Source organism: Petaurus breviceps, unplaced genomic scaffold (assembly GCF_028583685.1).
Source record: "Petaurus breviceps papuanus isolate PSGF00001 unplaced genomic scaffold, PetGlider_PUasm1.0 207, whole genome shotgun sequence".
Taxonomy (NCBI): Eukaryota; Metazoa; Chordata; class Mammalia; order Diprotodontia; family Petauridae; genus Petaurus; species Petaurus breviceps.
In genome coordinates, this window is record NW_027185850.1 from 23,025,547 (window position 1) to 23,047,989 (window position 22,443).

The window sequence follows — 22,443 nt, forward strand, 5'->3', positions numbered from 1 at the left end:
CTAAGGCCCCTCCCTGCCCTGACATCCCCTGTTCTAAGCTCCCTCCCCACTCTGACACTCCCTGTTCTAAGCTCCCCCCCAGCTCTGACATCCCCTGTTCTGAGGCCCCTCCCAGCCCTGACATTCCCTGTTCTAAGACACTCTGCACTTTCCTTTCCTTACTTGCCAAATGAAGACATTCCCTCCCACCCCCATCCCAGGATAGATGTGAGGGTAGGGCGTGGAGCTTTGGAAGCTCACCCAGCACTGCCTCCACCACAGGGTACCAGACTGGGTTCCTGTAAAAGCCTGTCCCCCAGAGAGTCGCCCCTGTTCCCCCTGTCAGCCCCCCAGATGAAAATAATTAAGTTCAGAGCTTATTAAAATGTTAGGCACAGTAATTGTCACTGTTAGAAATGTCCTGTCTCGTTAACTAGTAAATGTCTTTTTAATTGAGTTACCTGCCAAGGGGAATTCATTTAGAAGGATAAATTTTCTTGGAATTCATTTTCCACACAAGCCGACCCCGTCCACTGCTGTGGAAGGAAGGAATGGGAAGGTCCTGGTTTGATGAGGCCCCTCTGGGACCCCCCCCCCCCGACTCCTCCCTTCTAGTTCTGCACCAAAGGCCTCACCCAGGACCCTTGACGTGGCTGCCACCATCCCAGTTTTGATGAGTGTTCCTTTGGCTTCAGAGACAAATGTGGGAGCTTCCCTCCCTGCTTACAGCTCACTGAGTTTGTTTTGCCTGACATCGTATGTATAATGGGTGTAATATTTCTTACCTTCTCAGTGTTTTAAAGATTGAAGAAGGGGGAATTTGGAGCGAAAATTTTAAAAATTAATTTAAAAACAATAAAAGAATTAGCTCCCAGAGCCTGAGTGCTCTGCAGGTTTTGTCTTATTACTCCACACCCTGGAGAGGAAGACCATCCCCCTTTCCACAAGAGAAGCAGCAGGGGACAGGTGGAAGAGCCTGGGGTCATTTGCTGTGTGTCTCTGGGCAAGGCAGTTTCCCTCTCTGACGCTCAGTTTCTTTACCTACAAAATTGTAATAATACCTGTGCCATCTATTTCCTTGGGTTGTTGTGGGGATGCACTCTCTAGACCTTAATGTGCTGTGCACATGAGAGTTGTTCATAGATGTGGGATTTAGTTGGAAAGGATGTTGGAAGTCTTCTGGTCCAGCCCCTCCATTTTACAGATGAAAAAACTAAGGCCCAAGGGAAAGGCAGTGACTTTCCCAAAATCATGTCCTAGCAATCAGCAGAGCCAGGATTACAGTCATCATTGTAATTATTTCAACTTCAAGAGATCTAGGGTCTTTTGAGAGCATACCCATCTCTTTCTGGCCTGTCCTCACCACGTTTGGGGATCAGAACCATATTTGCTTCCTAGAAACAATGAAATAAAATGGCTTCTTTTTCTATTTTTGAGAAAATGATATAATATAGGGATTGTTTTTTCTTTGGGTTTTTTTATAGAATTCTCTTGTGAAATGCATGATGGCTTGGTATACAGCTATTCCTTAATAGCTTGTTGAGTTTTTCCTGAGATTGGTTTGTCTATTTCTTGCCTTGTTAAAAGTGTTTCAGGTTTTTATAAATGTTTATTTTTATATTCTCTATAAATTTATTCTCTTTATATTTTATATGCTTTTTCTCTTCCTGGAACCTTTTTCTGTAGGAAGCTATGATTTTATTGGTGGAGGAAAGTTCATGAATGCAGACTGGCAAATAATCTGTGGTTTATGGTCTAAGAGTAAAGCCTGGGGCATTAAGGGAACAAGTGACTTGCCCAGGGTCATATAGCAAGGACATGTTGAAGATGAGTCTTAAACTCAAGTCTAACCAATTCCGAGGCTGGCTCAGTAGCCCCTGTACCAGTTTTCTTTCCTTCTTGGGTTTTCTTCAAGATCCTGCCCTGTCTTTCTGGTTTTGGTCATTGGATTTTCCTCTTGCTTTTGAGGGAATTTGCTAATGGTTTGTCGATCTTATTGGCCTTTCCCAATGACTGATTTTTGTCTTCTTCCTCAATCCGATTATTCTTTTAATCTTTGTTTATTGCTTTTGCCCTTGTCCTGTAATGGCTTCCTGTCTGGTACTTGTTACTGTGTGTCACTCTGTTCCTTTTCTAATTTATTTAATGACTAACTGCACTCATAAATATTCTTCTTCCTTTTCTGGCTTAATAAGCGTGGAGGATGGAAATTTGCCTCTGAGTACTGCTGCTTCGGCTACATCCCTTAGATGTGAATGGGTAGTGTTTATGTTGTCATTATCTTTAATATTATCTGTTATTGTTTGCATAATTTGTTAACCCAGGAATTACTCAACAAATCATTTTTTTTCAGTCTGCGTATAAACCAGAATTTTTGAAAGCAATTTCCTTGTTAATTATTATCTTTACTGCTTTTTAATCTATGAACAGTATTTAAAATTTCTGCCCTTTCGAGTTAAAAATACACAGAACAGACCTTCTGTTGGTGTGTACTGTCACCTTCTTCATGTAGTTTCATGAACTGTTGTAGCAAAAAAAAAATTTCCTTGGTCCCAGAGTTCTGGTGATGAGCCCCTTGGTGCAAGGCTGGTCTTGGGTAGCAGACCCCACCCATCATTCACAGCCTCTCCAGTCTACTAAGACCTGCCTGCTTTGGGGTTGCAGAAGCAGAGCCTTTAAGAGCCCAAGGTCCCTCCCAGAACAGGAGAAGGCATTGGAGGGAAGCTTGCGTGTAGACCCCTTCTCTTAATATCTGTCACTACTCTATATAACCCCTGTAGACAGCCTGCCTTCTCTCCTCCCTTCTCCTCCCAGTCTGACTGTGAACGTTCTCTCTCTCCAGTCTCTGGGCTGGAAGTGAGCTGCTCATCTTTTAAAATTCCTCTTTTGGGGGGGTGAGGTTTCCATCAAGTCTTGGTCAGGCTTGTACCCTGAAGCCTAATTTCTTGAAATGGGACCTTCTTTGGGGCTGTCTGTTGGGAAGCCAATCTGGACAGAGGAAGAGCCTGAACAGCTTTGATACTGAGATAAAGAATCAGGCCCCCCACAAAAAAGAGAGATCCCTCAAGTGTGTGAGAGTTGAGGGGTAAATCTATATAAACCAGAGATTGTATGTAGGCTTCTATACCCAGAGCAGGAAAGGCCATCTAGGCTACCCCCCTCGTTTTCCATATGTCCAAGGTCACACATCAGAGGCAGGGTTCAAGCCCAGGTCCTCTGACTCTCAAACCAGAGTATCATGACTTTGACAACACCAAGTGTGCATTCAGTGTGGGCGCCATGTGTCATTACACGTATTACGAAGAACACCACAACTTGGGGCCGATAAGTGGTGCCAGGCCTGAAGTCAGGAAGACCTGAGTTCAAATCTGAATTCAGACATTTGCTAGCTGCGTGATGTCAGGGTGGGCCAGATGGCATCTAAGGTCCCTTCCAGTCCCATGTCTGCCACTTTGGAGTGGGCATGTAGACTGGGCCAGGGGCAGTGCTCTGCCAGGGTTTACTAAGTCAATATGTTTCTATGTCTTGCAGATGGGACCATGGGTGGCAAGCTGGTCTCCACAGCCACAGCTGCCATCATTGGCATCATCGTCCCTGTGGGTGAGTAGGGTCATTGAATCCTCTTCTTTGATTTGGGGAAGGAGGAAAAAGCCATTATCTCTGGGCCTGAGCATGGGGGAGGATGTGGGAAAATGGCCCCATGGAAGACTTCCTTCTCCCTGCCTGTCTTCTCTTCCCCTTTATCCAAAATGAGCCGGGCAGTGTGCTGGGCTCTCTCTAGTACTGGAGTGAATTCAGTTACCATTGGACCAGCCTTCTGTTCCATGTAGATGGAGACTTGGGCCATAGGCCAGACCCCTCCCTGAAATGAGAAGGAAAAGTGGCAGTGAGGAACACCGCCCTCCCCCCCACCCCCGTCCGCCCCAACCCCAGCTGCATGAATAAAAATCTAGGGTCAAGACTTCAGAAGGAAATGGTGATGTTTTCTGACATAGACCACATCCAGAGGACTGTGTCTGGCTCTGGCTGCCACATTCTAGGAGGGACTTGGGCAGAGCCTGAGAGTGTCCAAAGAAGTCAGACTGAGACAGGGAGAGAAAAACCAGGATAATGAGGTGGAGGGCCTTAGAATGGCCAGCAGAGAGGCTTGTGTAACTAGGAAGCAGAACTGGGGAAACCCCAAACGTCTGTGAGCCGAGGAGTGTCCTTAGCAGACCCTGCCCCAAGAAAAAGGGGGTCTTTGGGGGATGGACAGGAACAAAGAAAGACTTGAGACAGGAAGGCCACATAGACTGATAGTTAGCATTTATTAAGCACCTACTGTGTGTCAGGCTCTGTGCTAAGCACTGGGGGTCTGAAGAAAGGCAAAAGACAGACCCTGCCCTCAAGGAGCTGATGGTCTAATGGGGGAGGCAGCAGACCACAAATATATAAACAGATTGTAGACATGATAAATAGGGAATAATCCACTCCTGTTAAGAGGGATTGGGAAGGTCTTCCTGCAGAAGGTAAGATTTTTGCTGGGATTTGAAGGGACAGCAAAGCCTCCAGGTCAGGGGATGGGGTGTCTTGTTAGAGAAACTGGATCACTGTTTATGTGTATGTGTGTATTTAAGAAGACTGGAAAGGTAGTGGGGGGGAGGGGAGGCCGCTAGGGCTTTGATCACCAAACAGGGCTTTCTGTTTGATCCTGGAGGTGTTTATTGAATAAGAGATAATGAGGGGAGGCCTGTGCTTTGACAGCTGACAAGAGGCTGTACTGGAGTGGGGAGAGCCTGGTGGCTGACAGACTCACCAGCAGCTACTGCAGTGTTTGGTAATGAGGACCTGATCTGGTTGGGGCAGAAGACAGAAGGGGGAAACTCAGGAGATGTTACAAAGGCAAAATGACAGGATTTGGCAACAGATTAACTATGGGATGGGGAGGTGGGGGTGAGAGAGAGTGAGGGTCAAGGATGGCACTAGGTCAGGTGACTGGGAGCACAGGCAAGTTTAATTTGGGGAGGCGATGGTTTGGTTTTGGACATCTTGACTCTGAGATGCCAAAGGACCACTATCTATACAGGGAGAGATGCCCCACAAGGAGCTGGCAAGGCTTTGCCCTGGAGGCCAGAGTTAGGAGTCATAAGGGAGGTAAATTTCAGCTCAGCCTAAGATATCTTACCGGTCTGGAGCTGTGCCACTGGGACATGCACCTCTCAGGGCATGAGAGATCTTTCAGCAGAGGCCAGATTGCCCCTTGTGGGGAATATTGTGGGGTCCGAGGTCTCTTCTGGGTCTAGAAAGCTCTGACCCTGAGGCCGAGGTGGGAGCACCAGGGTGCCTGGGCTGAAACATCCTCTCCCCGAATCTGCACACACAGGGGTCATCGCCTTGCTGGGCATGAGTGGCTACCTGATCTGGAGGAACTGGAAGAGGAAGAACACAAAAAGCATGAACTTTGACAACCCTGTGTACAGGAAGACGACAGAGGAGGAAGATGAGGATGAGATCCACATCGGGAGGACGGCACAGATTGGGCATGTCTACCCTGCCGTGAGTGTCCCTGGGGAGCGGCGGCGGGGGGCGACTCCCACCCCTTATACCTCCTTTGTCCCTCTCTCTTCCTTTCTCTCTCTCTCCCACTCTCTTTCTCTCTCCCTTCCTCTTCCTCCTTTCTCTCTTCCTTTTTCCTTTTCTTTCTCTTTTTCCCTTCCCTCCTTCCCTCTTTCTTTTTCTCTCCCTCCTCTTTTTCCTTTTTTCTCCCCTTTTCATTCCTCTCTCTTACTCCTCTTTCTCCTTCCTTTTCTCTCCCCCTCCTCTTCTCTCTCTCACTCCTTTCCCTTTTTTCCTCTCCCTTTTCCCTTTTTCTTCTCCCCTTTTCTCTCCTCTCTCCCTCCTCTCCCTTTTTCTTCCTTCTCTCTTCCTCCTTCCTCTTTTCCTCCCTCTGCCCTGCCTTCTTTTCCTTCCTCTCTTTTTCTATCTTCCTCTTCTTCCAATTCTCTCCCTCTCTTCCTCCATCCCTGTCTCACCCCTTTCCACTTCTTAATGATTCTCATTATTTGGAAGTTTTTCCTTCTCACAGAATCACCAAATTTGAGAATTGAAAGGGATGTCAGTGGCCACCTAGTCCAACACAGACCCCAAAAGAATCCCCATAGCAATATGAATGAATGAATGAATTTAAAAAACATTTGTTTCATGCTTGCTATGTGCCAAGCACTGGGGCTACGAACAGAAAAGGCTGATGACCCCTGTTCTCAAGGAGACACACATATGGGAGGTTTCAGCAGCATGGTCCTCAGGGTGTATGTAGCATAAGCAGATAGCCCAGCCCCTTCTTTATTATCATTTCCATTAATAAAGCCATCTCTGTTTCTGAGACTGGCTTGTCTGAAGGTGCCCAGGACTTTGGTGGTTTTCAGTAGCTGTGTCTGCCGAGGAGGCCCCTGGGGGCTTTGGCCCCTGTGTATCTGTCTCCCCAACCTTTGTTTCCTGGGCTTTGGGACTATGAAGCCTCTGCTTGTAGCCCTCCCAGGAGTGAGAACCCAGCACCTCTTGAGGCCACTCAGGCCTCTTCGGGACAGCTGTAATTGTTCGGTAGTGTTTCCTACCATCCAGCCTCAGCTGTCCTCTTAGCACCTTTCCACAGACTGTTCCTAGTTCTGTCCTTCAGGGCCACACTGAAGACTCCTCCTTCTTCTGTGTGCCAAATATCTGAGAGAGGAACTTGCAGACCTGAGTCTTCTCTTCTCCCTGCTCCACTCCCAGTTCTCTCAGCCCATCTGAGGTGATGTATGTGGTCACCAGTTTTCTGGTGCCCCACTTGCCTTGCCCTCTTTTTTGTCTCTGACTGATATGGACCCATTAAAGACCACGATTTGGATCCTATCACACAACCAGTTTCAAAACCACCTAATTAGATAATTACTAACTAAAATCTCTTCATCTTTCCTAAAATGAGGTTCCTAGAACTTAATGCAGTAAGCTGAAGGGGCTAGAGAACAGTGGCATGATCACTTCCCTCCTTTCAAATACTAGGCAGTCTAAGGCCACATTCGGGTTTTGGTTGCCATGCTAAGTACCTATTTCTATTGAGCAAACCAATAAAACCCCTAGATTTTTTTTCACATATTTGTCTATGTGTATCTCCTTTATTTTGTATGTGTGAGTTTATTTTTAACCCAAATATAGAACTTTAAATTTATCACTAATAGTTTTATCTTATTAGAATTCAGCCTGTTTAAAAATTTTTTATTATTAGCTTACCAATCATCACCAGACACATCAATGTATTGATTTGTTTTGCTATCTATTACTACAAGGGGAAATTTTAATTCAGCCCAGGCTCTAACCTATTAGAAACTATTGAAAACTGCCTCTGTCGACCATCCTATTAACTATCCCTCCCAACTCTGTGCCTTCTATAGAACTGGCCTTATTAAAGTCATCAATAAAAATATTAAATGTCACAAGGCTAAGGTCAGATCCCTGGAGCATCCCACCAGAGATCTCTCCCCACCAAAGTGATACTAACCCATTAATGACCACCTTTGGGTCCTATCATTCAGCCAGTTCCAAAGTCACCTAAATATAAAATGTAAGAATGGCTTGAACCCAGATCATTTCCCCTGGTTTATATGTCTAAGCCCCCAGTCTGGTGTGACCTGCTCTTAGGCCTCTGATGCTGCCTCTGTGACTTTGGGCAGGGTATTTACCGCTCCTGGGCCTCAGTTTCTTCATGTGTGAAATGAGAGGGTCAGACTACATGGTCTGTAGAGCTAGGATCCTATGGTCCTATGGGGAAGGACATGGTCTTCCTCAGGAGGACAGTTTGTCTCGTTCTCACTCTACTTTGGTCTGTCTCCCCAGCGTGTGGCATTAAGCCTTGAAGATGATGGGTTGCCCTGAGGATGAGCATCCCTCCGTGCCTGATGGGATCAAACATGCACTGGACTCTTTCTGGACACTGGATGGATGGACGGATGGATGCATTTCTTTGCCCGGAGTTGTGCGTGTGTGCGTGTGAACAAGGGAGTTTTGGCGCGTGTTTGTGTGCGTGCTCGGGATTCTTTTTTAAAATTTATGTTGCGGGAAGGTAACCACAAAGTTATAATGAGCTGCAGACATCCAAAGGATGTGAGAGTTTTGTACGTATAATGTTTTATACGCGTCTTACCTGGCTGCACTACCCTTAAGGAAAAGCAAAGCAGCCCCTGCTGAGCACCGGACGTGATGGATGGAAGCAGACCCGGCCCAGCAGGACAGGAGCTGGCTCACCGTTTAAAATTATATTTATAGAGGGGTTTAGGGGGGTTTTGTAAATAAAATGAAGACGCTTTGTGGCTATCCATCAACATAAGTTAAAAAACAAACGATGAGCCCCTTCATGTCCTTCCCACTCCCCAGCACCCCATCTAGAATATTTATTAACATATTTCACAGAAAAGAGCTGTAAATAATTTAGAGAGGTGAGAGTATTTATTTTGGGGTATGTTTGGCTTGCTGTGTATAGACTCTGGGGGGGGCAGTCAGAAGGAATGGACCTTTATGGACACTGAATGTTGAAATACAGATAGTCCTGCTGCAAAGCCCCAGGGCCACATCACTTACTGAGGAGGGTCCAGGATGGCATCGGAGGTGGTTGTGGAAACGAGGCTGAAGCCGCTGAATAGGTCAGATGCTGGCTAGAGGAGCAGGCGGGCCCTCTTCACTTCTGCTGTCTCCAAAAGGCAGAGTGGGCCAGAGCCCCATCACTGGTGGACAAGACAGCACCATGAAGAATCTTCCTTGGACTGGGCTTCTCTCCCTAAGGCCAGTGTGCTCACTTTGTACCATGCCAGGAGCACCTGGGGGTCTTGTTTTCTGTGTTAGAGGTGATTAAACAATCTCTGATTTCTCCTAGCCCTGATTTTGTGTCCCAAGGCCCCCCCCAGCCCTGGCATCCCTTGTTCTAAGGTCCTTCCAGCTTTGAGACTCTGTGCTCTGAATTCTGTTTTCTATCACAAAGCCCCTTGCGTCCTTGACATCTTATGTTTTAGCATTCCAAGATGCTGTCTCACACTGCCCCTCTGTAATTCTGCTCCTTGGTTGACAGGGTCAGTGCTCTCGTCTGACCCCTTTGTCATCTCTTCCCAGGCCCCTTGTGCATCTGATCGTGTTATTTCTGGTTTCACAGAGGAGGAAACCTGGCAGCAGTCTGTTGAGAGTCGGACATTCAGTTAATCCACAGGCACTTAGTAAGTGTCAAGCATTGTTCGTCCAATCACTGGCCATATAGGTACAAAAAGAGACAGCCCTGCCCTCAGAGGGCTTACATCCTCGTAAGTCTCAGAGCTGGAATTAGGTTGGGTCACTTTCTTCTCCATCAGGCCCTGGAGCCCTCCCAGGCCAGTATCCATCCACCCTGCTCTGACCATGTCTGTTGGAGCCCAGGAGAGTATCCAGCCCTCCACTGGGGTGGGGTGGGGTGGGGTAGGATGCAGCTAAAGGAGAGAACCAAGGATCTATGAGAATATCTGACCCTTCAGTGATGAACAACAGCCATTGGAGATCAGGGAGAGCCCTGGAGGACTGGAGTTCAAATCCTGGTGCCAATATTCCCCATGTGAGCCTCAGTACCCTCTCTGTGAAATGAGGAGGGGGGCTGATGAGTCAGAGTCTCTTTCTAGCTCTAGTGTTACGGTCATAAATTAAGAGCTGGGAGGGATCTCAGAGGCCTAGACTTCATTTTACAGAGAAGGGAACTGAGACCCTGAGGAGAGGTTAAGTGGCTTACACATGACCATAGATAAGAACCAGTAGAGAAACAAGCCCTCTTAGTAGGTGCCTAATAAATGTGTGTTCCCTTCCCTCTTCTGTACTAGGTGTGTGACCCTGGACAAGCCAGTCATCCTCTCTGAGGCTCAGTTTCCTCTAGTATGGTGGTAACAGACCGCCTTTCCTCCTGGGGTGATGGGGGTCTCGGTGAGCACCTTTGTGCACCGTGGTCAGTCACCATTCCTAGATGGAGGGACTGAGGCACGGCTTATGTGGTGTGCCCATGGCCATATGGCTCATAGAGCTGAGACTCAAACCCAGGGACTGCATTGGTGTAGGAGATTTCCAGGGGAGGAAACTCCCTCTGCCAGTGAAGATCAGCACCTTCTGTTCAATTTTACTGCCTTAGGGGATGACCAGGCTGTGTCAGGGCAGGATTTGAACCCTGGCCTTTGCTGGTTGCAAAGCTGACTGTCCGCCCCACTACTCTGATGCCTCTCTAAATCCGGGATTTCTGGCTTTTAATCTGTCTCCGTTTCTGCCACATCTTGGCAGCAATGAGAATACCAGGAGCATAGGCTTGACCAATGGGCTCTGGCTCCTCACCTTTTCCTTTCTGCCCTTTTTTTTTGGGGGGGGGGGGTGAAGAGGAGAGAAAAAAAATGGTCCTTTCCCCTAATCTAGTTCAGACCAAACAAACTCCTTTCTGATTCCTGTCAAGAGAGACAGAGGTCATACAATCATAGTGGAGAAAATCTCTGAGAAACAAATGAATCGCAAATTGTTTATTCCCAGGTCTCAGACATCCATGCATACGGGTGCGTGTGGGTTACAGTTTTGTAAGGGGCAAGTCTAACTTTCTGTATCTGCACACACACACACATACATACACGCACATACACATGCACACACATGCACACACACACAATACAGTATAGGTCACTTTCTCGGTGGAAGCCTCTTTCAGGCCATGGGGGATTATCATTCTCTTTGTGAGATCTGTTATCAGCAACTAGCCCTTCACTGCCCAGCCAGTGGAAGGATTAAGGCCCCGTCTCCAGATCTCTGCTGGGATGACTTTTTTTAACTCTCCCTGCTGAGCTACTCTTCCTGCTCATACCTGTCACCCACTGGACCCATCACCATGGATGGCTGGCATCAATAATCAGCATTGTACCTTCACACACTTCACCCGGGGTAGGACGCTGCCAGGCACTGGTGGCCCTAGATTGTTCTGCAGCAATACCCTAGAACATCTAGCCATGTTTCCCTATGGTGGGCCTAGACCCTTTCTCTGTGTGCCATGAATTTATCATTTTGGCTTTGGGACAGAAACACAAACATGCAGTTAGAGAGAGGGGGACTTGGCAGCTACGAAGGACAATTAGAATTCCTCTATAACACATGTTACTTAAGTCTGCCCTTTATCACCGGCAGTAAACAGCATGCATTTCTGTGACGTACTTTAGAACCTGGAAGAAAGAACCTTAAAGTTCTTCCAATCCAACCTCTTCGTTGGACTCAAGAGGAAGGGGAGGAGCAACATGGGTGGGCTATGACCCTCAGTTTTAGGGGACCTGGGTTTGAATCTTGCTATTGGTTTTCTGATCTTCAGTCTCTGTCTGTGAACAGAGTTGGGCTCAGGGCTCTATGATGGTCCCTTCTAGCTCAAGTCCCAGAATCTGATGTGTTCTGGATTCTGTCCCCTTCCTGGACGTCCTTAGGAAGGCTGCCCCAGCCTCCTCTGGGCGACATGGCAGGTCTTCCGTTTCCTTAGAGATCCTTGTCTTTATTGGGAATCTTGGGCGGTACCTGATCCCCAGGCGTGATGCCGGCTGATCTGGGAAAGCAAGGAAGGAGGGAGATTCAGATGATGGCGACTCAGCCAAAAGAGCCACAGATTCAAGCGTTCCTGACTAGTTATGAAATGCCCTTATTCTCAGCTTCCAGCACACAGTGTGTCAGCCCCTTTTGCCCTTTTACGCTCAGGGCACTGGCTGGAGGAAAGATGCCCAAATTGCATTCCCAGCCCTGGGTGGATGGGATCTTTTAGGGTTTGGGCCTGAGTTATATTCAGTTCCCCCCAATTTGGTAGACATCCTAGTGTCTGCCAAAGGAGAGAGGCATGCTGGAAAGACCTCTGAAGTTGGAAGGCCTGGGTTCAAATCTCTTTGATGTTTAGTATCTGTGTGATTGTGAGAATACCATTTAAACTCCTTGGGTCTCCCCACTTTCCTTATCTATAAAATGAGAGGTTTGGACAACATGGCCCTTGAGGCATCTTCTAGCCATGTTCTATCCCCAGTGTTTTGTATATGTCCTAGCTGGTATTCTGTCCAGAGCAAAGTCCATCCCCAGTCTACCCGCTGCGTAGACATCCTAGAGCTCTAATCTCCCATACTTTCTAGACATCTCAGTGTCCAAGAGCTCTGTTGGGAGCAGGAGAGGTCCTCACCACTTTTCACATCCATAAATCCAAATTCTTTGACACTGGCAAGAACAATTCAAGTGAATGGACCAGGGACGGGGGTGTCTTCATGTCAATGTTGTAAGTGTGCCCCTGGAATTCTTTCTTGAGTATGAAGAAAATGGGGCGTCTGTAGCATCATCTGGAGACAGACTCCAATCATTGTATACCATGAAGTTCAGTGAACCCACCATCCTCTTACAGCATAGCAGTGAGTCAGCCATAATAAGAGAGTTCCCAGAGTAAATCATCCCTTTCCCCCATCAATGCATGAAGGTAGAGTATTGAAGTGAGGCATTCATTATATTTTTAGACTTGGAGTCCTTTGGAGGCCAGAGGACCTCCAAAGAGGGGACAGACAGACCTGCTTTGGATTTCCCATCTTCGTCCTAAATCAAGGAAGCCCTCTGTCCTCTGAGGCCATTCACCATGTGCATGGCCCAGGATCAAAAGGAAACCATGTTTGTACCCATCATTGGACATCAAAAAGAAAGAACACACCTGTAAATATGTTTAGAGATGGGAAGGTTTTGATACTTTTTTTTACAAAAAAAAAAAAACAAAACACAAATCTGTACAGACATGTTTTATGAAACAAAAACAAAACAAAAATAAATTTCATTTCCTTCGAATCGCAAATGACATGCCCGGTCCTGGTTTGAAAGCACCATTCTCTTGTTAAAAAAAAATCCCAAGTCATAGAACAAAAAAAAGCATTTTTCTTGTGCTCTGATTTTTTCCCTTGCTTTTCTTTCAAAAACAAAACCAAACCCAATCCTGTATTGAGCATCCTGTCAGGCTTTGTTAGAATATGGTTTAACGCTAATTGTTTCTGCCCCCTCCTCAAGCTGCCTCCAGCTCTGTTCACATCCCTGCTCAGTGCCTTCTCCCTTTCGGTTTCTAGCTCATGGGCTGAGGGACTGAGGACGGGTGGGGGAATCTGCTGCATTTATTTTGCTGGACTGACATAGATGTGGGGGAACTGAAAACCAAATGAGGTCATTTGTAAAACAGTGCACTGTTTCTACAATCAGATTAAACTCATTTTTTTAATCTGAGAATTGTGCCATTGTGTTTTTTTTTTTTAATAAGGAACATTCAGTACTAGTCAGCCGAAAGACATTTATTAAGCACCTACTACATGCCAGGCACCATGCTAGGTATCAGAGATACGGAGCCAACAATGAAACAGGTCCTGCCCTCAAGGAGTTTACATTCTGCTGGGAGAGACATAAGCACCCTCAAGTAGCTGTAGAAAAATACAAGGTGATGGCAGGGAGCGGTTCTAACAGAGGGGTCCCTGAATCAACTCATGGATAGATTTCAGGGAGTCTATGAATTTGGATGGGGGAAAATTACATCTTTATTTTCACTAACTTTTGTTTTCCTTTGTAATCCTCTATACTTTATCTTACACATTTAAAAACTTAATTCTGGGGTGGCTAGGTGGCACAGTAAATAGAGCACCGGCCCTGGAGACAGAAGGACCTGAGTTCAAATCTGGCCTCAGACACTTAACAGTTACTAGCCGTGTGACCTTGGGCAAGTCACTTAACCCCAATTGCCCTGCATTCCCCCCTCCAAAAAGCAAAAAAATTAAAATAAAAAAAACATAATTCTAAGGAGTCCATAGGTTTCACCAGACCGACCACTAAAGGAGTGCAGGAACAGAAACAGCTAAGGACCCTTGGATTACTATATGGGGGAATCAAGAAAGGTTTATTTTTATACAACTAAAACCCTGGGGGCTTCAGTACTTTATATATTATTGAATCATAGATTTAGCTCTAGATGTCACCTAGCCCAGCCCCTTCACTTAACACTGGCCCTGTGTGCAGAAATGCCGAGCTGGGGTGAAATATGAGCCTAGTTCTTCCTGACTCCAAGCCCAGCACTCTCTCCGACTGACAGGCCACTCGCAGTCCGAGAATCTCGGCACTGGAAGGGACCACAGTGGTCATCCATCCTCTGCTTGAAGACCCCCAAGGAAGGGAACTCATTAGTCTTTATTAATTGGTTAACTAATTAATTAATTAGCACCTTCCATTTTTGGACTGCCACTTGTGTCGGACATAGCTTCAATCTGCTACCGCTGTGGTTCCTTGCTGTTTCTAGTTCTGGGACCAAGCAGAGGAAGTGTGATCCCTTTGTTTCGTAACAGCCATTCAGAAAATTGAAGATAGTTATTGCCTGTCTTTCCTCCCACTCCACCCTCCAACCTTCCTTCCTCCAGGCTAATCATGAACCCACATATGACCCTAAACCTGCCTCATGCTGGTTGCCCTCTGGACACAGCAGGGCATAGATATCCATCTCTCATCTATCCATGACCTTTCTAGAATGTGATGCCCAAAACCAAAGACAATACTTCAGACTGGGGCAGAGTTGGTGTTGTTCAGTCATTTCAGTTGTGTCTGACTCTTCATGACCACTTTTTGTGTTTTCTTGGCAAAGACACTGGAGTGGTCTGCCATTTCCTTCTCCAGCTCATTTAACAGATGAGGAAACTGAGGCAAACAGGGTTAAATGACTGCCGTGGGTGACCCAGCTGATAAATGTCTGAGGCTGGATTTGAAATCAGGTCTTCCTGACTCCAGGCCTGGCGCTCTGGAGGAACTATTGCCTTATTCCTGGAAGCTATGCTTTTCTTAATGCAACCTCAAACATCTGTTATGCTATGTCCCACTGTTGACCCATAATGTGCTTGTGGGCCACCGAAAACCACAAATTGTTTTCAGATGAACTTTTCATTATTCCTTCCATCCCCATCTTGTACTAATGAAGTTGATTGCTTGAACCTAAAAGTAGGATTTTACATTTGAAGCCTGTGTGGAATGGGGTTAGAATCAGAGGAACTGGGTTTGAATTCTGGCTGTCAGTTGTGTGACCTTGGACAAGTCATTTGCAAATCACTCCAACTTGCTGAGTCTTCGTTTTCTGTTCTGCAAAATGAGGAGTTTAAACGAAGGATTTTAAACAAAATGGCCTCTTGCGTCCTTTCCAGCTCTAAATCTATGATCCCAAGTCACTTCACCTCTACGCGCCTCAGCTTCCTCATCTGCAAAAATGAGGTGGTTCAACTAGATGTACTCATAGGCTCCTTCCAGTTCTAAACTTATCATCCTGTAATTTATCCCCATCACGTTTCACCTTCTTGGAGTCCATCTAGTTTCCTGGCCTGTCAGGATCTTTTGACAGCACAGTGCCTGCCTGACACAGAGTAGGTGCTTAATAAATGTTTGACCATTGGCTGTTTGGGGATCCTGTGACATCTGGAGACTGGAGGAGCATGCCACCTCTGCCTTTCTCTAAGTCACTGAGGAATATGTTAAATAGCAAAATGCCCGCTGTGTGCAACAGGGATGGAAGGAGGAGAATTTAGATAACACACATTCCTTGGAGCTTAGAAGAATATCAAGACAAATACTAATAGCAACACTGTAATCAGCTGAGTATACAACAAGGCTACCGATTCTACTTACTATAGGAAAGTTGTAGTAATTGAACTATCTGAAAGTGGAATGAGCCGCCTTTCAGCTTCCTGTCATCAGAAGTGGTCAAGTAAAGGCTGGATAACCACTTGTTTGGAATATTTTAGAGGGCATTCATCCCCTCTAAATCTAGGCACTAAGTTAGACTCTATTCTCTATTGGGCTCCTAGATCGATGTGTAGAAGGGACCTAAGAGGTCATTTAGTCTGACTCGTTGATGAGAAAACTGAGTCATATATAGAGGTCAAGTGACTTGTCCAAGGTCACACAGGTCATAAGCATCAGAGAGAGGATTTAAACTCTGGAAATATGATTCTACAGTCTTTCCGCCACCTCCCACTAGAAGTTCAAACAGTTTTAGGGTATCATAATTCTATATTTCATAAACACCAGATTGATTTAATATTTATTAAGCATGCGTGTGTGCAAACATGTACATGCACACACACACACACATTAGCATTAGTGAGGAACCGTACTCATTACTGAGAATACAGTTCTGAGCTAAGATCCTAACCAGCCTCCAGGAGCTTGTAAGCCAATGGGGGCAGGGGACAGGGGAGAAGAGACGCACATGGACAACTCTTACACAAGGGAGAAGGTGGTCTTGCACAACAAAAGTTCAGGCAAAGCATGAAGAGGGGAAATTGTGCTGCTTGGGGGGCAGGGGAGGCGTAGTTAGGAAGGGCATTGGGGAAGAGGTGGCACCTGAACTGGACCTAGGTAAAGGTAAACTTGCCACAGGTAAGCTTGAGGCAAGGCTGTGAAGGAAACCCATCTGACATGCCCGTTAGCCACTGGGCAACACTGCCCCAGCTTCTTTGTGTATAATCTATTGGTGGCCTTGGTCAGATAAACTATCTACACGGTTATACCAGTTAAGACAGTGTTCTGAGTGGAATCCTGTCAGCTGCAGCCGGGAACCCACACCATCCTTCTTTGGGAGGGCTTAGCATTATAACTGAACTTCTCTTTGGAGAAAAAGCGAGTCCAGTTTGTCATCACCATCCATTTTAAAACTTTAGTTGTCAACATAACACACATTTTTAAAAGTGCCTACTGTGTACAGAGATTGCCACTAGCCAGGAGAAATTTGAAGTATAAAAAGTATAGCACTCACTTCCGGGAGCTACCTCCTCAACGTGGCATCACAGGTTAGGTCCCAAAAAGAATGGTTGCTACTAGGTCTAGGGAATGCTGTGGATCCGAACTCCTAAAACTATGGCTCATGAGCCCCCACCAATGAGCCTATCACTAACAATAAGCAAACACATAATTAGTTCGAAGTAAAAGCATTTATTAAGATGACATAGTAAAAACAGATTATGTTTCAGTTGTGTCCAAATCTTCATTACCCCATTTGGCAAAAATACTGGAACAATAGGGACTGAAGCTACCAAAAAACACTTTCCCCCATACTCACTGACAAATATAAGTGTCCATGGGAAAAGTGGGCACAAATTTCGAGTATAAAGACACACAGAGAGAAGCCATATAGATAGCCAGGGTAACTCATGTCTCCAATACTTCCCACCTCATCATCCTTATTCTCCTCGTGGAGTTTTCATATAACTTACCTCTTGATTTTCTGGCCTAGTTCTCCCCTGAAACCACAGTTGACTCTCTTCTCTGGAACTTGAAACGACCTCTTTTCTCCAATCATTGCTTCTCTGTGTCTCTTTGTAAAAAGAGAATGTATTTCTCATCCGTCTGCTAAATGTGCATCAACTATGACCAGAACTCTTTTGAACTGATTAACTAACTACTGGGTAGGGTATCTGTTACTGGACAAATAACTGGTGCTAGATATAATAGCTAATGGAGAGAAAGAAGGAGAAAAAACAATCCCCCTCCCCACTCTCTGGTGTCGGCACAATGCTCACACTGCATAAGCTAGGTATCCTTGAAAAGTTGGTGAGCTCAGTCTTTTAGGAATGGCATTTACCTTTCCAGTCCAATCAAAGAAAAACGTTCCTAAAGGGATCATGGGTGTTAACACCTGTGAACTTTGTTAACACATACATACCTCAACACCTTAGTTATCTGTCCTTTGACTTTTCTGCGTCTCTGTCAAATGTGGGTGGGCTGGGAATTGATTGGTCAGAGACCAATGATCCCCAATGTAATACTTTAAGGAAGTATAAAAATGCCTTTAATTGGAATATTCAGATTGTGACTTATAAACTGGATTCATTGAATGTTAATAGAGTGCAGTACAAAAGAAAGAGCCTGGGCTCTGGAGTCAAGATCTGAGTTCAAATCCTGTCTCTTATTCTCTATATGACCTCAAGCAAGTCGTGAAGCTTCTCTGAGCCTCAGTTAAATGAGGGAATTGGTTTCTGAGGTCCCTTCTAGCCTGAATTCTTGTTTAGGTCACAGAATCAGAAATAACCCTTAGCCCACCAGGGCCCAGCTAGCTGAAGGGAGTCTACGTCTCACCTGTCATGAACAATCAGGAGACATTTGGTTCTAGGACTAACTACCACTAACAAGTGTTAGTGACTAGAGGCAAGTCCCTTTTCCAGTTCTTCCCTCAGTTTCCCCATCTAGAAAAACAAGAGATTGCATTGGTCCATCCCTAGGGATTCCTTGCATTGCTAACATTCCATCAAAGTTAGAGGCAATGGGGGTGCAGTGGATAGAGCCTAGGGCTGGAGTTAGAAAGACCTGAATTCAGATCTGGCTTCAAACATTTACTAGCTGTGTGACCCCGGGTAAATCACTCAAGGGGCAGATGGGTGGCACAGTGAATAGAGCACCAGCCCTGGAGTCAGGAGGACCTGAGGTAAAATCCAGCCTCAGACACTGAACACTTTCTATTTGTGTGACCTTGGGCAAATCATTTAACCCCAATTGCCCTGCCTTCCCCCCTCCAAAAAGAAAAAAAAAGACAAAAAAAGTAAGTCACTCAACCTTTGCCTGCCTCATTTTTCCCAACTATAAAATGAGGAATATAACAGCACCTACCCTTCTAGGGTTGCTGTGGGTACCAAATGAGTTATTTGTAAACTGCTTAGGACAGTGCCTTGTACCTACAGGTGCTTAATAAATGCTTGTTCCATCTATGCAATAATCCTAGTGTCCGCTGAAGCATTTAAAGGGCCGGTGAAAACATCTTCAGAAGTCATAGGTACCGCCATCCTAGACTTGAAATCACAACAGTCCTTTGATCCAATGTCCTAAACGTTTTGCCTCTGGAGCTTGTAGTGAAAAAAGTACCCCCTCCCATCCCCGCCTGGGGGAGCTCTGGGGCCAATCCTTGAAGAAAGCTAAGGATTCCAAGGGGCCAAGCCAATGAAGGGCTACGGAACAGACAGCAAAGGTGAAGGGATGGCCGATGGAATGCTGAATTGGGGGAGCCTCAAGTAGGCTGCTTCAGTGGGAAGGTGGAATGTGGCAAGTGTGAAGAAGCTGCCGGGGGGGAACCCCCACTTTGTTTTACAAAGGTGATAATGCTCAAAGTTTTCTTTTTGAAAGTCGCTGGTCAAGCTTGGGGGTGGGATGTGCTTCCGACATGTGGCTCTCACCCCTTTAAAGACTGAAGCCTCTTCTCAAAGAACAAGGAGAGAGGAGCTTAATATGGCTGTCTGACTGAGGGGGTTGGATAGGATCCACGAGACAGTAGGGAGCCACTGAATGTTCCTGAGCAGGAGACTGATCTAATTAGCCCCATGCTTTAGGAAGAGAGTTCATTTGGCAGCTACTGGGATGGGCATGGAGGGGAAAGGATGGAGCACTAAGTGCCTACTATTTGCCAGGCGAGGTACTAAGTGCTTTACAAATATGAAAAGGCTGTAAAGAATGTGATGGAAAAGAGAGAGAGTGTGGACAGGGAGGCCAGCTAGGGGATAATTACGGAGTAAGTGCAAAGGACAGGAGGCACATTACAACTTACTGCCAACGGATTCTTAGACGCAGGCGATGGATCATATTCGGCCTTCTATACACTTACATATTTTCTCTCTATTAATAATTTATCTTTTTGGAGAGCATTTGGGGTTAAGTGACTTGCCCAAGGTCACACGGCTAGTAAGTGTTAAGTGTCTGAGACGGATTTGAACTCAGGTCCTCCTGACTCCAGGGCCTGTGCTCTATTCTCTGCGCCACCTAGGCGCCCCTAATAATTTATCTTAGGAAAACATCCGAGACTTGGACAAATGGGGGACTAATGTTAAAGTGACTATCTCGTGTAGTTCCTGCCATGACTGTAATACTGCCTGTTGAGGTGTCAAAGAACCCCAGAGTCTCAGAATCTCGGAGTTGGGAGGTTAATTAATTTTATCTTCATTGGTTTATATTATTGATAATTACCTCATCAGTCCATCTGCTCAATAGTCCTAGTGTCAGTTGAAGAAATTTTCCTCAAAAAAAGGCGTTAAAAAAAGACATTGGAGCACCGGCCCTGGAGTCAGGAGGACCTAAGTTCAAATCCGGCCTCAGACACTTAACACAAAAACTAGCCGTGTGACCTTGGACGAGTCACTTAACCCCAACTGCCCTCAAAAAAAAGACATTGGAATTCCTTATGTAATAACAGAGTATGTGTGTGTGTGTATTATATAATATATATTGTATTAGGGGACATATATACACACATACACACACTATTACATACATATATAAACAAGTACACATGTAACACACAGTATACATGTGTGTACATACACATCTATACATGTGTGTATATATGTCCCTTAATAATAACAGGTTATAATAATTTGTATAACATTTTGAGGTTTGTAAAGTGCTTTATGAATACTATTTGATCTTCATAATTCCTCATTGGGAAACAGGTGCTATTATTATCCTGTCAATTTTACAGCAGAAGAAACTGAGGTAAAGTGACTTGCCCAGGGTCACACAGCTAGTAAGTGTCTGGTGTCAAATTTGAACTCATCTTCCTCACCCCCAAGCCCAGTGTTCTGCCCACTGTGCAATCTGGCCACCTGAATGCTATCTAATGGCAGTGTTCCTGAGGTATATCCAAATCTAGTTTGTGTACACCGATTTCCTTATTGGATATTGTCGTCTTTGAAGAAATTTTATTGGAAATTCTTTTAGAAAATGAACCCTTAGAGTCTCCTTTGAACAAAAGTGATCTCCCCCCATCTGGGCCTCAGTTTCCTCTTCTGTTAAATGAAGGAGGTAGACTAGAGGACCTTCCAGGTCTAAATCTGTGAGCCTGTGGATGACTTTGTTCCATTTTCTTTTCAGTTATGGACTCTAAGGTCTCTTCTAGCTCTGTCTTTGTGATCAGTGGTGTGCTGATAAATGTTTAACAACTGCCTCAGGCTCTGTGTGTGTATGTGAGTAATGAACACATGACACACTTTGAAGTTTAATCTGAATTTTTATCATGTTCTGCCTCACTTTCTAAAGAAATGATGCTCAACAAAAACAATAAATCTAGTCCTGGTTTGTAGCATTTGCCAATTTCCAAGGTGTAAATGCTCACAATGCACATTTAACAATCAGCTCTCTTACCTGGTTCAAACTGGTTCTGGCATCCTCTGGGATCCCGTGAATCTTTATCAGTTTTGCTGACTCTGAAAACCAAGTGTCCAAATTCACAGCAGATAGGAGTTGAGCAAATAGCATAGAAAGAACACCAGGGGGCAGTGTTTCCACAGACAAGTCCTTTCTTCTAAGCATCTTGGAGGATTGCCTGAGTGACAAGTCCTACTATTCATTCAATAAACATTTATTAAGCGCCTACTGTGTGTCAAACACTTTGCTAAGGGTTGCCACCTCTTCAGTACTGCCCCCCACCTCCTTTAGTCTCACCTCTATTGAGCTAAGGCAATAATCTCTTAAACTGATTTCAACATACACAGCAGCTGGTTGGAAACTGAATTCCTTTGCATTTATCAAGGCATCTTCCCAGGATTGGGGGTGGGGGACTAGTGACCCCATAATACACAGAGTACCAGACCTGAAATCAAGAAGACCTGAATTCAGTTCTAGCCTCAGACACTTAATAGCTGTGTGACCCTGAGCAAGTCACTGAACCCGGTTTGCCTCAGTTTCCTCATCTGTAAAATGAGCTGGAAAAAGAAATGGTCACCCACTCCAGTATAACAGCCCCCCAAGCCCCAAATAGGGTCACAAAGAGTCAAGAGACGACTGAACAATGACAAACTTCCCAGGATGACCTTGAAGCTGCCACCCTTGTTCCTGCTGATTCTCTCTCCCGTTGCATCTGACCCCTGGGGTACTCTGTTGGATTATCCCACTATTATCTGCTTCTAACCCTCACCTCAGAAACTCACTCTTGGTGCCAAGGCTCTGCCAAGGTCAAGAAGACTCTGGGGGCATATGTTTATAAGTCTACGAGGTACTAGAGGGAAATGATTTTCTGCACCCCTCTGCATCCCCCCAGGATAACCACCTTTCTTGCTCCTCTGCTGCCATCATTCTTTTCTTCAGTTGTGGCTTACCCAGGATCTTTTGAAATTCACTCATTAATAGCCTGATGATTGAAGCCCCCCTCCAGCTCCTATCAGGAAATGACATACAAATAGGTACAAACAAGGTGTACACAGGATAAATGGGAGACCTCCAAAGGAAGGCAGTGGCATGAAGGGGAAGGGGAAAGTCTTCTTTTTTGTTGTTTTTGGGTTTTGGTTTGCTTTTTAGAGGGCAAATAAGTGTTAAGTGTCTGAGGCCAGATTTGAACTCAGGTCCTACTGACTCCAGGGCCAGCACTCTAATCATTTGGCCACCAAGCCTCCCCAGGGGAAGTCTTCCTGCAAAAGGTGGGATTTTAGC

At 45.6% G+C, this 22,443-nt stretch overlaps 2 protein-coding genes across 3 annotated transcripts in view; both read left to right on the forward strand.

Moving 5' to 3' along the window:
• LOC138164966 (low-density lipoprotein receptor-related protein 8-like) overlaps positions 1 to 8,862 on the forward strand; it is a 39,505-nt gene extending 30,643 nt beyond the window's left edge. For both annotated transcript variants that reach the window (XM_069092971.1, XM_069092972.1), the window contains 3 exons: positions 3,511 to 3,579; positions 5,342 to 5,514; positions 7,831 to 8,862. In XM_069092971.1, coding sequence (XP_068949072.1) covers positions 3,511 to 3,579; positions 5,342 to 5,514; positions 7,831 to 7,869 — 281 coding nt within the window. In that variant the 3' untranslated portion in view covers positions 7,870 to 8,862. The remainder of the gene's footprint in view (positions 1 to 3,510; positions 3,580 to 5,341; positions 5,515 to 7,830) is intronic.
• LOC138164967 (protein mago nashi homolog) overlaps positions 1 to 22,443 on the forward strand; it is a 237,049-nt gene that overhangs the window by 206,412 nt on the left and 8,194 nt on the right. The gene's annotated exons all lie outside the window — the stretch shown is intronic.